Below are 13,977 nucleotides of genomic sequence, written 5' to 3' on the forward strand. Positions count from 1 at the left end.
ATTTTTTTTAGCAAAGAAGATGTAATATACAGTATTAGCAATTTAGATGACCTCATCATATATCTTCTTTACGTGCTCAAATACGCGTAAATTATTTGCTAATTCACATTGAAATTTATTGCAAAACTTTTCTATAATTCTCTTATTTTAAAATATTTTCCTTCGCACAATGAAAGTTTCAATAATGAAGCGAGTCCAATGAATCAATAAACGTTAAAAATGAAAAACTTTACTTTTTCTTTCTCAACTCGTCTTTTCGACGAACATTGTATTTCTGAGTTGCGCCAAATGATTGCGTCCTCGTCGGCCAATTGCGAAGGGTTTCCCTAATAAGAACTTTCCTCGAAGAGGGAACGTAAGTATACATACGATATTGCTTGCTATCTGGTCTCACTTTTCGTGCGATAGCGTCTCGGTCCACTTTAAGACATGTTCTCGGTTAGAACGGTTCAATTTTATGATCTAAGGTTTAAACAACATTATTTTTGCACAGTGTATCCTAGTGTTTTATTTATTTCTAATTATGCAGTCCTCCATTTCCTACTGTCATTTCTAATTGACATACAACACATTATTCTGATGAAGTGCACTATATCCTTCTGAATTTGTATTCAATTATATACTAAATTTTTCGAGAAAACTTTGAGAAAAATCTCGTAAAAATTTGCATCAAATTCTTGAATTACTGTAATTGTTAGATCGTAAAAGATTCTCCTGCCTATTTTACACTATAATTAATAATTTACCTTTTTGTGAGTGAAAACAGTGATATTTTACTATCAGCTTTAGTAGTGACAAAGTTAGAAACCACGTGTTTATAAAATGAGAGGATTTAACAACGTGAAGTGTTTCGAAATTTATTAGTATTAAGAACAGAATTCATTGTTCTAGAATACTCAAATTATTCTCCAAAGTCACAAACATTAAAGACAAGATATGAAAGAACGTGACAATTGTTATTTAAATGAGTCGTCGAAAAGAAACAGAGGAAAATCAAAAAAGTACAATTCATCGCGAAAACTGTTTATCCAGTCCTACTGGCCGAAGGTAATGATATCTCGCAACGATAGAGTTTCCAGGAGAACCGAAAAATCTTCGGGATCCACTTCCCTATCTTTGCTTGAAGGATCGACAAACACGCTGCAAGCCGAAGAAAAGGAGACGAAAGCTGCCTGCGAATTTAATTGCGAGGAGAATGGGATGAATTCCGAAGAGGAACAGGATATTTGTTTAATCAGTAGTTCTAGCGAAGTTCAAAGAAATCTGGAAAAGACTTCTGTGGAAAATGAAAGAGGGTTGAAGAAGTTTGATGGATTAGTCAAAGACAGTTCCGAATACTCTGTAGTAGAAAACGAGACTTGTAATACGAATCGAGAGAAAAATCCCATTTTCGTCGATTTGACTACCGATGAAAAGAATACCTGGAAGCAGAATATTTTGAAACGGTACTGTGATGTTAATACGCTGGTCAGAGTCAATGACAAAAAGGATGGAAATGACAATTGCTCCAAAGATATGACGTTAGGTACATACCTAGTTGAATTATAATTGTAACTGTGTTTTAAATTTAAGTACTTTTGTTGGCTAATAGTTTTAGCAATACGATTATTAGAAAATAAGTAATTGTGATAAGTAATATATAATTTATAGGGATGGGTTGTTCGAAACGTCGAAACCTCGAAACTCAAGAAAGTTTCGAGTTTTGAAAATTCGAAATTTTGCACTTTTTTCGTGATTCGAAATTCTCGAAATCCAGGTAAGAAAAAAGCATTCATATTTAAAGAAATTACCAGAAAAATATCTTATTTCGCCACCATGGACGGTTTTTTTAATTTTTCAATAAGGGGAGATCTCCTAGAGCCGAATGACACCTAATATCGGAATTTAACTATATCTTTAAAAAATGAAATACGACAAAGCAACCAATTTGGAAAAAGAAAGAAGAGATTCTCATCTACCGTTTTTGCAATTTAACAGCATAATCGCGTTTCATTTTTTAAAGATATAGCTAATATTCGGTTTTAGGTGCCGTCTGGCGCTAGAACTCCCCCTTCGGTTCGGATGTTAGCATTGTTAAACAAAGATCTGGACTAGACATTTTTGTGTTTGTTTTATTTAAGTTCGTTGTAGTTTTATTTAATTACAACCAATAAAGACTTATGCAAAACTCCTGTTGAGATTTCAATTCTTAAAACACAATACTTTCAAGAATTTCGAATTTAAAAAGCTTCAAAAGTCTCGTTGAACAAAGTTTCGTATTCGAGTTTCGAGAATTTAAAAATTAGGTTTCAACCCACCCCTAATAATTTACTTTAGAAGAAAAAAAATTAAATTTATCCCTATTACCTCAAACATAACAGTAATCATAACAAACGAAATAATTTTTTTCGTAGTGTATTTATTTAGTTATTTCTCGAATAAAGATATTTTACTTTTTAAGTTTGAATTTTAGTAGAATTTAATACGATTGTTTTATTATTTTCCCTTCTTTTACTTTGTTTTTCTAACTTAATAGCTATTTATGAAATGTAGAAATTATAGGACATTTGTTTAAAAAAGATGCATCCTTCGTGAAGCGATTAAAGTTACAATTCTAAAGAAGACACGTAAGCTACATTTTCCCCATCAAAATCGATATGCAAATGTCTCCCCTTAAAACGAGCCAGTTTATTATAGGTTTCGTTCAAAATTTCACTTACGTAAAAGTGCTATGTATCTAAATTGCTACTATCATTTATTATTACTATTAACTTCTATTCAATCAATAATTTTTAACTGTCAATCTCAAACATTTAAACATTATATTTACATTTATGATCGTTCATAATTATTAACTAATCACTTCTCAAACTTCAGTTTTTTTGTCAGTCACCAATCGTTGTTAATCAAATTCAAATTTTAGTAATTTTCTATTTTAGAACCTCAAATTATGATAGCAGATAGTTCAAGCAAATTAAACTGCACTGGAAGTGGTAGTTTAGCAACAGCCTTACGAGACCGTGGACCTTGTTTAATTCCTGTTCAACCAAACCGATCTTTGCCAATTCGTCCAGCACCTCTTGTGCCCACAAGATCTTTTCGCAAGGATTGTCTATCGCTACTGACTTCATGTAAACCTTCAAATTTAGACACAGTCGAAATGGAGTTAAGCAAATCGACTGAAATGCTGTCAAGCGATGAAGTCAACAAAGAAAAAAACAATCTATCTGAAGAACAAATAGCTTCGAAAAATTCTACAACACCATTGAACTACATTGTTCCTCAAATTTCTAGCATAGAAAGTCTTAGCGAAGTGAAAAAAAAGATCAACGATGATACGAAATACAGAAAAGATAATGTTAAGGAAAATAAAAAGAAGAAGAGGTCACAGGAAGCGGATTCTAGTCAAAGCAAAGATGAAAAGACTGAGAGTTCGATTAAAGACTTTTTGAACAATTTTTGTATATCGAATGAAACTGGAGAAATACAGAATTCGTGCACTAATAACTGCCTTAGAGTTGTGTCGACAAGTAGTAAAGAAAGCAGTGGCAAATTGGTACCTCCTTTGAGATTAAAGAAAATTGTTCGCTCAGGTAATGATACTGATAAATAGTATAACAATTTTTACTTTTTTGTTTACAATAATAATAACAAACAATTGTGGTTCACCTTTAATTTTTTTCAAAGCATTTGCACTTCTTTAATTGTTTTATGTGAGCACGTTTTCTTTAATTATTTGCTTTAACATCTTTTTTAGCACAATTCAAATACGATTACAGGGGTCTGAATCTAAACCAAATCTGCACAAGTCACGATCAGTACTCCTTGGAGCAATTTTTTATAAACAAGAGCAAAAAGCACTCGAGAGCACGCTACACCTTCAAAAGCAATATTATTTGCTTAAGGTACAATCTGCGAATGTTAATACATTCTGCTAATATATTCTACATACTTTATAATATTTTATGTTTATTATGGTTAATATGACTAGATAGTAAATAGTAACAGTTGTATAATATGTTTCAACGAAAAGTAGCATGTTTCGCTTATAATAATAAAAAGGTTTGGAAAAAGTTTACTGTGAAAACACATTCAACAGACACAGTTGGAAGATTTACTATGAAAAGTTACACATTTGAATGATCTATCATGTACAGTAGTATGTTTCGTTAATAATAATAAAAAAAATCACATTTTAATAGTTGGCAATGAAATCTGATGTACTCATAATTTAATTTTAACCTGGTCGTACTACATCTATCTATACATCTAGTTAGTATTCTATAAACCATTTTTTCCGTATTATTATTTATACATCACTGACATAACGTGTTGGTTTTTCCGGAAATATCCAAATGTCATCATTTTCTTAGCGAAAGGGTAAAATTGATTAATTTTCGGTGTAAATCTTCAAATGTGATCTTCATGGCAAAACAATGAAATAGATTATTTCTCGTGGCAAAACTGAAATATACAACTATTCGTACCATCACATAAAATGTATTCTTTTTCTTGGATAGTTGAAATATGCTACTTTTCGTAAGATAAATGAGACATGCTACTTTTCGTAATGGACGTCGATATAATCTTGGCTTTGCTGTTAGCTCTATTCATGAGCTAAACAAATGAATTAATCTGAATTATATTGTTCGTAGTATCAGAGGCCGAAAAGTGCAGTGACTCCTGGGTCACTACAGAAACAGGACATGAATTAAATTATAGAATCGTTACTGACACAACATCCAAACCACAAGCTAATCCAAATTACAGCAGCTGGAACGACACATTCTGCGTTACAAAAGATACAGTTCTAGCGTCTTTAAAAACTGACAGTTACAAGCTGAAGTATCGACGAAATAGACTAAAACAAAAGCTTCGTGAGCTGCGAGGCAAAGCTGTGGATTTAGCTCAACAAATGGCGAATAACTCTATTTCTCAACAGAACACTAGGCTCAGACAGATGATGAACCGCTATGAAAAGCAAATTGAAAATTTGTCCAAGTTGCACAACAAATTATCAGCAAATCTTTCTATTTCTGATGAAGTAATCGACTTAAATGATGAGGAATCAAGCATCTGCTCCCTCAAGAACAACTCTCCCGTTTTATCCCCTGAACCTCCAAAGTTATCGCCACGATCTCTAGAGACTCATGAGCATGTGTCAGAGGAGATTAGGGATAGTCCTCCAACCTTGTCACGAATATGCCTCATGGTTTCGTCAAATCAGAGCTCGATCGACAAGGACCACCAGGTGTCTGAACAAGAAATGTGGCCAATAGATGAAGATATTGTGAAACCAAATTCCACAGATTCATTTCAGTATAACTCAATGGATTTTTCAGCTTCTTCTTCAAAAGAGTTTATGAGTACTATTTATAAGACGCAAAAGAGTGATGTAAACGATGGTTTGGAGAATTTTAATTTGAATTTCAATGAGAAATTCTTAAATAGTCAAAAAAAAATAATTCGTTTCTTTGAGAATAATGAAACTGTACACGAGGGAAAAAAGGAGAAAAATGAGCCTGTGGAAGAATTGCCTTCGAGTCTTATTACAAATCAGGAAACGGAGAATACTAGATGCTTTGAATATTCTGAGTCTGTACCAATCATAAGCTCCGTGACCAACGATTTAGAATCAGTACCAGACATTCAAGATGACGAGATATTCGAATCAACACCCAAAAAACTTCTTTCGCCGAAAAAACATGTTTTACAATCGAACTTTTACGGATCTTGTCAAAAGGATATTTCGTTTACAAAAATCGACGACAACAATCGAAATGTACAAAGGGTTTGTACGTTAATTTAAATAAAAAAAAATAGTTTGAATTGTTATAGAATATTAAGTAATGTTATTTTATTCTTTTACAAATCGAAATGTAATGTTTTGAGTATAAGATGTGTTGAAGTTTGAAAATAATCAACTATTATCTTCAATTTTGAAAACTAGTAGATGTATCAAAATAAGTATGTTGGGATAGAGTTAAGATTCACGAACTTAAAAAATGTAGTTTTGAAAAAAACGTGTTGAAATTTTCTAGACAAGTTTTCAGACTACCTGCCTAAATTCGCGCGAAGCGCTATAACTTCGCTAATTCTTTGAATTCTCTTTCACGGGGCTTGTTTTAACATATTCTTAAAATTACAATCTACGTAAATATATAAGAAAAAATGACTGAATCTGTATGAATGCCGAAGGATTTGCCTAACTGCAAGGTGTTACGATTTACATTTTTACAATATTTAGATACCTTTAGAAATACATAATTATGCACTTTCAACCTATTATTTTCTATTCCAAAATACTTCATTGACCTTCTTTACCAACCACAAAATGTTTGCACCTAAAATGTCATACAATGTTCAAATATAAATTTAATTTAGGTGACATCAACTTCAAACCAATTGACTCAATTTGATTCCATAGAAAGTGCTTCAAGAGAAAAACAGCTTTCGTAAGTTCAACAAAATATGCATTATAACTTTTTATTAAACTTTCTATATTAGATTTATACATGTATGTATAAATAACAGATCACCACAAGAGTACAAAAGCGATAAGATCTCTAATGATTCCGTACATAGAAGTGATAACAACTATTCAATAGCCGAACAATTTCCTACTCTTGGCAACTGGGTTGCTCGTATGTCAAAGAAGCAAACTTCAAAAATGAAGTCTAAATTACAGACAAAGGGAAACGATTCTTCTGCGTCAACAGAAACTGCTACACATGTAAGACGAACCTTTTAAACAAAATTAATTGCCCCATAGTAATATTGAAATCATAACAAAGGTTTGACCAAGAAAAAATGATAGATGATAGAAAAATAAATAATTATTTTGTAATCGTAATATTTTGTTACACAAGGTGTTCAACAACAGATGTCAGAAATTTTAAAGGGTGATTCTATACGCTAAAATAAAATGGGAATAAAAAATGACGAAAATGTATTTAGAGGTTTCAATTTAGAGTTATTGATTACTGAGAAAACACCTAAAATTCAGATAAAATGTGTTTGACTTAGGACTTACACTACTGCCGACATGTACTAGCTAGTTCAGACACAGCGAAGTCAGCAAAATAAGTCCCAATTAAGAAACATTTTGAGTGTTTTCTCAACAATTAATTACTGTAAAATGAAACCTTAAATACAATTTTGTCATGTTTAATTTTCAATTTATTTTGAAATGTGGAATACGACAACAGGTGTCAGAAAATTTCTAGCATCCTATAATGGTTAGTTCGTGCATCACAAAAAATATTTAGACATTCAAATTAAGCACGTAACATTAAAATAATAATTTTTAAGTGGTGAATATACATATGTTATATTATTAGTTATATTGTTAGTTATTCAAAATAATTCTAATTACAAAAGACAACAAAAGAAATATTAAGAGTGTAAAAGTTGTCCGAAAAAGTTGAATCGAAAACATACATGCTCGTTTATAGCAGATGTTATACTTCAAATATAATATTATTATTATTTACTTAAAAATAGCTGTTTTAATGTTTACATTACATGTGAGAAATATTCGAGTATCTTTATGATTAGGAAATTACATATAATTTTATTAAAACGTTACTGTATATTTACATAGGCATTTAATACAGTTAAAAAACAATTGTTTATGTTTCAATCGTGTATAATAAATAATTAAGTTTGATAAAAACTAATATTTATGTGAATAATATAAGCATACATTATAATTTAAACAAATATTCCAATCATTTGCATAAATTTATTATTATATTAATAGATTTAAAAGTGCTGGAGTAAAACATTACTCTTAACATTGGTAGTACTTACTTGCTTTTATTAGAAAGTTTTTTTACTACATTTTTTATTAAATTAACTTTTCTTCGTTCACATTTAATACCTTCTTTTGGCTGTTTTAAAATATCAGGTGTATTAGTACTTACAGTGTCAAAATCGTACTGATTGCAGTTTATTTTTATTTACGAATATTAAGATAGTTACTCTTTTTATGTTTTGTAAATACGTATTACATATAGTACCTAAATTACATATGTATATTGCAATAGATTTCTGGACCTGAAATGCAGAAGATATCTAACACAACGAGTAATACAGCAAATACAACAGTCAAATGTAACACAGATAGATGGCAATATTATAATCAACAACGACAACAACATTTGCTACATGTTCCTGAGTCTGCGAGTTTCTCGCAAGCTGTTCCAACAGTTCCGCCACTGCGTTCTAGTCTTTGTTCACCCCTTCCTATGAGTCAATTTTATCCCAACAACTATGCAGTAAGTAATATTTAATATAGTATGCTTTATTTATTTAGTGCGTTGATGAGTTGAACCGACTTGTATTACATAATCGGAAAAAGTTGATAATTAGAATTTGATATGAAATAGCCGTTTTATTTAAACCAGTCGACAAAGAGACTATAACGTACTGATCATCAGCATCAACTCATTTGGTTCTGACAACACAACTACAAATTAAATCGTAAAACATATTATTGATATACATATATATACAGGGTGTAACAAGTATACGTTGAAATATTCTAAGAAGCAGTAGGGGAGCTCGAATGGAACACAAAACATCCTATGCCAGTGTCCGATCGCCTCCATTTTGAAATAATAATGCCTTAAAATTAATATAGCTATAATCTAAACTAATCATCAGGAGTTTCTATAAGTTTACAGATGCATTGAGGAGCAAAAATAAAGCAAAAAAGTCTTAATACATTTTGTTGTCTCTCTTACGGTTTAATTTTTATAAAGCGTTGAAAATTCGACATGTTTATGGAAAATGGATTTTAGGTTTTCAAACCTTTATAAAAGTTAAACCGGTAAGAGATATAACAAAATGTATTGAAACTTTTTTGCTCTATTTTCTGCTCCTCAATGCATCTGCAAAATTACAGAATCCTCGGATTGTTAATGAAACATATAAATCTATTAACTTTAAGGCATTATTATTGCAAAATGGAGATTAGACACTATGTTATAGGATATTTTGTGTTCCATTCAAGCTCCACTACCACACCTTAGAATATATCGACGTATACTTGTCATACCCTGTATATTTATATTTAATTATATATACTCAGGGACAAAACGTACATATCTTTACTAATGTGCATTTTTGCTTAGCTACGTAACCAGAATAAAACTAATTGATTATACGTATAATTGGCATATGATGATTGACAATGATAAAAATAGTTTTTTAAATAAGCTAAATTTCAACTTATTTTTAAACTGTGTAGCTTTTTATTATGTATGTATAAGTAACTTAATTATTACTTACACCCCTATTAAAATGGTATGGTACATTAAAATGGTAGAGTGATTTTTATTAAATACTAAAAAAGTTTAGTAACTAATCCGAGTACACTCTATCGAATGGTGATAGTTGCAATTTTCAGTACTAACCGAAAATAGGATTTTCAGACCGAAAGTCATTTTTTTTAGGAGACCTGGTATTTTTTATTGCATATTCAGATTATACGCGAAAAAAAATATAAAAGTTTTGTCTCAGACGTTTTTATCGAAAATGCCTCCATTGGACGGAAAATGAACTTCAATCTATGAGTTTACATTTTTCAATTTAAAGATGTAATTTTTAATAATGAATTTGCATAAATTACAGGGCAAACAGTAAAGGACAATACCTTCTTTTAAATAAATTAATAAACACCTTAACAGAAATAAGCTATGGAAATAAACAAAAAAGTAACAAGGATAATTTTGGATATAAACAGGAAATAATTAGGCATCTAACATTGGCTCACGTAACTTGAAAAAACGTGTCTAAATGGAAAATTGTTTAACGTTGGTGTTCAAGTAGGCCACCATTTTGTATAATACAGAGGTTTATCCTGTTTTGAAAAGAATCGACAGCACGAAGAATTTCATCGGCATTTAACAATCGAATTGCTTCTTTTATTTTTTTTATCATATTTTCTCGAGATAATGATGAGATATGGTAGATCTGATAAATAAACGTGAATCGAATATTTGGTGTAATCGGTACCTTAATAATCGTTTCGTGATTGATACACGCATTTTCGAGAAAAATGTCTGAGACAAAACTTTTATATTTTTTTGCGTACAATCTGAATATGCAATAAAAATACCAGGTCCAATTAAAAAGAACAAAAATTCTACTTCCGGTTAGTAACGGCAATTGCAACTATCACCATTCAATAGAGTGTACTCGAATTAGTCACTAAAATTTTGTTAGTTTTCAATCAAAATCACTCTCTACCATTTTAATAGGGGTGGATGGGTGGTCTAGGACACCCTGTATGAGTAACTTTTATTTATATAAGTAACTTATTACTTGCACTAATTTTATCCTTTTTTGCTGTCGGCCGTAAATTAAATCTCAGCGTAAGCGGAAACTAAAACTTACAAATTAAAAAATAATAAAACAAATGTCATTGTTCACAATATTGTATACGTTATTCAATGAAAATATATTTGATGAAAGGACGTACATGACAATAGATAACGTATCGTTCAAAGTACAGTGATGAATATGCAAAGTGCAAAATGTACGTACTAGTTAAAGTTATTTAAACGTCGCGTTGTCTAATAACTTTATTATACGTCGAAGCACGTGATTAATAATTATCTTTCTATAAAATAAAAAACTGAACTGCATAATTATATCTATTATTATACAATAATAACATTATGATTGTTAAATAATCTGTAATGCTAAATAACCGTTTAATTATTTCTAATACAGATTGATAAAAGAAGAGTCCGAAACTTTAGAAGCTAGAAGATTACTTCTAGCTTACTTCTTTAGAAAATTACTCATCAAGGAGTAATCTTTGTTAGTATTAATGAAGTAATTTTTATTGATATTAGTGGTATCGTGTTGACAACCTTGAACCTAACTTCCGAATCAATTCCTCTGTTTAAATTCAATTTGTTATGAAGAGACTCTCATACAATATCGAATGTTCGTAAATAATAAAAGTTAATTTTACAGCAAAGCGATTAGGTTATCAAAACCTATTTAGATTAAACATTCTTTACTTCTTTGAGTGAATACTATAAGCCCTTAAAAATTCCCCACTAATGTCCACCCTTTATTTTCTAAGCCAGTTTATCGATTTTAAGTTCTTAATCGTGAATTTAATATCTCAGAAACAAAATTAATCATCTCTTAAACAGTTGACTATGCTATATTATTTCATTTGTTTTCTCCAAGCTTGATTTTAAAATACATTACCTACGTGCTACTTATTATATCATCACGTTTATCTGCGTTTTATTTTATGAGGTTGATCAATCTAATATCTAAACAGGTCAATTGTTACAAAAATGTCTATTTGCGTGAAATGTGCTTGACTTGAAATTTATTCTGCTACCAGCGTACATTACTCAAGCCGGGCATAGCAAAGTCAGTAGAATCCCCAAACATGGTCACCATTTTGTAACAAAATGCAAAATTAAAAGTTAGAGATCGTCAAGAACTTCTAAATTTGATCTATTTTTAACATGACACTATTTTCACTGATAGCATTTTTTTGTTGAATTTTCGAACTTGTAAATTGCCTGCGGGTTTGTAAGTGGATATAATCCCTTAAGAACTATCTTAGATCTTGCAATAATATTTGCTATTTCGGGAAATGTTTTTTTATTTTTGTGTAGTGATACAACAATCGTCCTATATTTTGACTTTAAGTATGTTTCTACTTACATTTAGCTATTATTACCTTATTGCTGCTTGATTAATTTGAAACATCACTACGAGTGTTTGAACACTTCTCTCAAGCTAATATGGTATACAGAGTGTTCGACCACAGGTGTAAAAAATTTTAAAGGGTGATTCAACACGCTAAAATAAAACGAAAATCAAGAATGATGAAAATGTGTACACCTAACTTGCGTGAAATATGTCTAACTTCGAACTTATTCTATATCCGAACAAAGTTGTCCTTGACTTTGATGTGTCTGATTTGAGACTTGTTCTACTGATTTCTATGTGTCTGATTTGGAACGTATTCTACTGATTTGTTCTAACTTCAATTTTAAATTATTCATAGATCTACTCTGTATTTCATCTGTAACACAGTTATACTTTGATTTCAGATTGATCCTTGTAACGGCAGTGCTTTAAGTTATCACCCAGCGATTTATCCCTTTGGAAATTACTCGTACCACTCTCGACTACATCCAAGTTCTTTACCAGGATATCATTTCTCTATGCAGGAAAGTCTACGTTCAGTACAACATACGGATAAACATTTTCCACTTATACAAGAACCTATGATGAAGTATCCCTCTTCATCCGCAACCAATACACACCATTCAAATCTGGATTTTAATCGTGTAGAGGGAAACATAGTCGGCAATAATGTTGGTGTACCGACTTGCTTACCATCACTATTCTTACCGCCATCGGTCCTATCTTCATCACAAGCATCTTTGCCAGGATATTCGACAAACAGCCAATTTTCTAGGAACAGAATGATTCCAGATGTTGTTGCTGCTGCGGCAGCTGCTGCTGTTGTCGCAGCAGCTTCTTTCAACAGGCAACGCGACACATTGACATGCAATAAGGCAGGTACTACTCATATAGCAAATGTTATTGATGGAGGAGCTCATATAACAGACACTGACAAAACAGTTATTAATCGAGACATGGCTAACCAAGTACAGAATACTTGTTTTGTTGAAGAGGGTCATGAGGATAATACCAAATATCAGAAAATGCAAAATTTTCTGTTCGATCGGTTAGCTGCTGTTAAAGCGACTGATAACTTAATCCAAACGAGTTCGGTTGTCGATAGTGTTGCACATTCGGCGATGACATCCATTGCATCAACAATACCTTATAAAATGTCATTAGCGTCTCCACAACATACGCAATTACCAAAAGGCACATCCGGGAGCGAAATTAGGAATTGTGAAACACCGAATCTTGGCAAAGTGAATCGTACTTCGAACAGCTTGCTTAGCCTTGCATGCTCGAATTGTGGTATTGTTGGACCGAAATTTAAATGCCTGGGATGTGAAATGGTTTTCTATTGTGATGAACGGTGCCAAGAAAAACATTGGAATATTCATGTACAATGGTGTCCAAAGAAAATGCCAAAGTTGAAGAAAGTCATTTAAAATTAAGGCAATTAGATTTCTCAGTTTAATGTTTAGAACAAGTAACTGGAGTTGTACGACAAACAATTTTTCTGTACAAATAATAACTTTGTACAAACAAAAACATTCTATGTATACACAACGAATAAAAATGAACATTCGTTTTAGTTTAAAAATCACACCTTTCATAATTTGGAATCTATCGAGGCAAAATACACAGATAATTGAATTCAGGACAAATAGGCATCCCGAAACCCTGTCAAAATATTCGACAAAGGGAAAACATTGCAATCTGATCACATTACTTAAAATTAACTCACATTTAGAGGGCGTTTAGTTACAGCTGACGAAAAATTAAAGATGTGATTCTGAACATAAAAATAAATAAAAAATCAACAATTAATTCTAATCGTTTAAAAATTGGTAAAATTTATCTAAAACTGGGTATATTAACCAAATGCTTATTGGACCATTGTCAGCGCGAAACCTGTCACAAGAGTCAGAGCATGGAGAACAGCGATTTTCAAAAAGCCACCGTTCGTGTTCACTGTCCCTTTGCGTCAATAATTATGATAGTCACTATTAACAAATGAAGGCTTAAATGCAATCTCGTTATTCGTGGTTTTTGTCTCATTTTGATATGCCTATACATATAAAACGGGTTATCCTAAAATTGGTAGTACAAGCCGAAAAGTAGCAGCTCTAACTTTTACATAAAAAAATAAGCCCAAAGTATATAATAAAATTTTTTCCTATCGTACTGCTTTCCTTTCGAAAATATTGAGTTTAAATTAGATTCGGGAGTAAGCGTACAGAAGTACAGTTTTGAATGCTTGAAGTTTAAAGGGTACACAGTACACAGTAAGCTGGAAGTATTCCTCTTTCCCCGTTTAACTCT

General features: G+C 31.4%; 1 protein-coding gene across 1 annotated transcript; it reads left to right on the top strand.

Moving 5' to 3' along the window:
• Window positions 1-936: 936 nt before the first annotated feature.
• Window positions 937-13,281, top strand: LOC143185984 (uncharacterized). Its single transcript, XM_076389336.1, has 7 exons — window positions 937-1,525; window positions 2,919-3,572; window positions 4,641-5,770; window positions 6,364-6,434; window positions 6,514-6,712; window positions 8,028-8,258; window positions 12,075-13,281. The coding sequence occupies exons 1-7, from the start codon at window positions 937-939 to the stop codon at window positions 13,098-13,100; spliced, it is 3,900 nt and encodes a 1,299-aa protein (XP_076245451.1). The 3' UTR covers window positions 13,101-13,281.
• Window positions 13,282-13,977: the final 696 nt, after the last annotated feature.

This window comes from Calliopsis andreniformis, chromosome 12 (assembly GCF_051401765.1).
Source record: "Calliopsis andreniformis isolate RMS-2024a chromosome 12, iyCalAndr_principal, whole genome shotgun sequence".
In the NCBI taxonomy this organism is placed as follows: Eukaryota; Metazoa; Arthropoda; class Insecta; order Hymenoptera; family Andrenidae; genus Calliopsis; species Calliopsis andreniformis.

Excerpts from the sequence above, each read along its gene's own strand:
- LOC143185984 (XM_076389336.1), top strand. The coding sequence starts at position 937 with ATGAAAGAACGTGACAATTGTTATTTAAATGAGTCGTCGAAAAGAAAC. Across the intron at positions 3,573-4,640 it reads AAAGAAAATTGTTCGCTCAG|AGGCCGAAAAGTGCAGTGAC; the intron begins GTAATGATACTG and ends TCGTAGTATCAG. Across the intron at positions 6,435-6,513 it reads TCAAGAGAAAAACAGCTTTC|ATCACCACAAGAGTACAAAA; the intron begins GTAAGTTCAACA and ends TATAAATAACAG.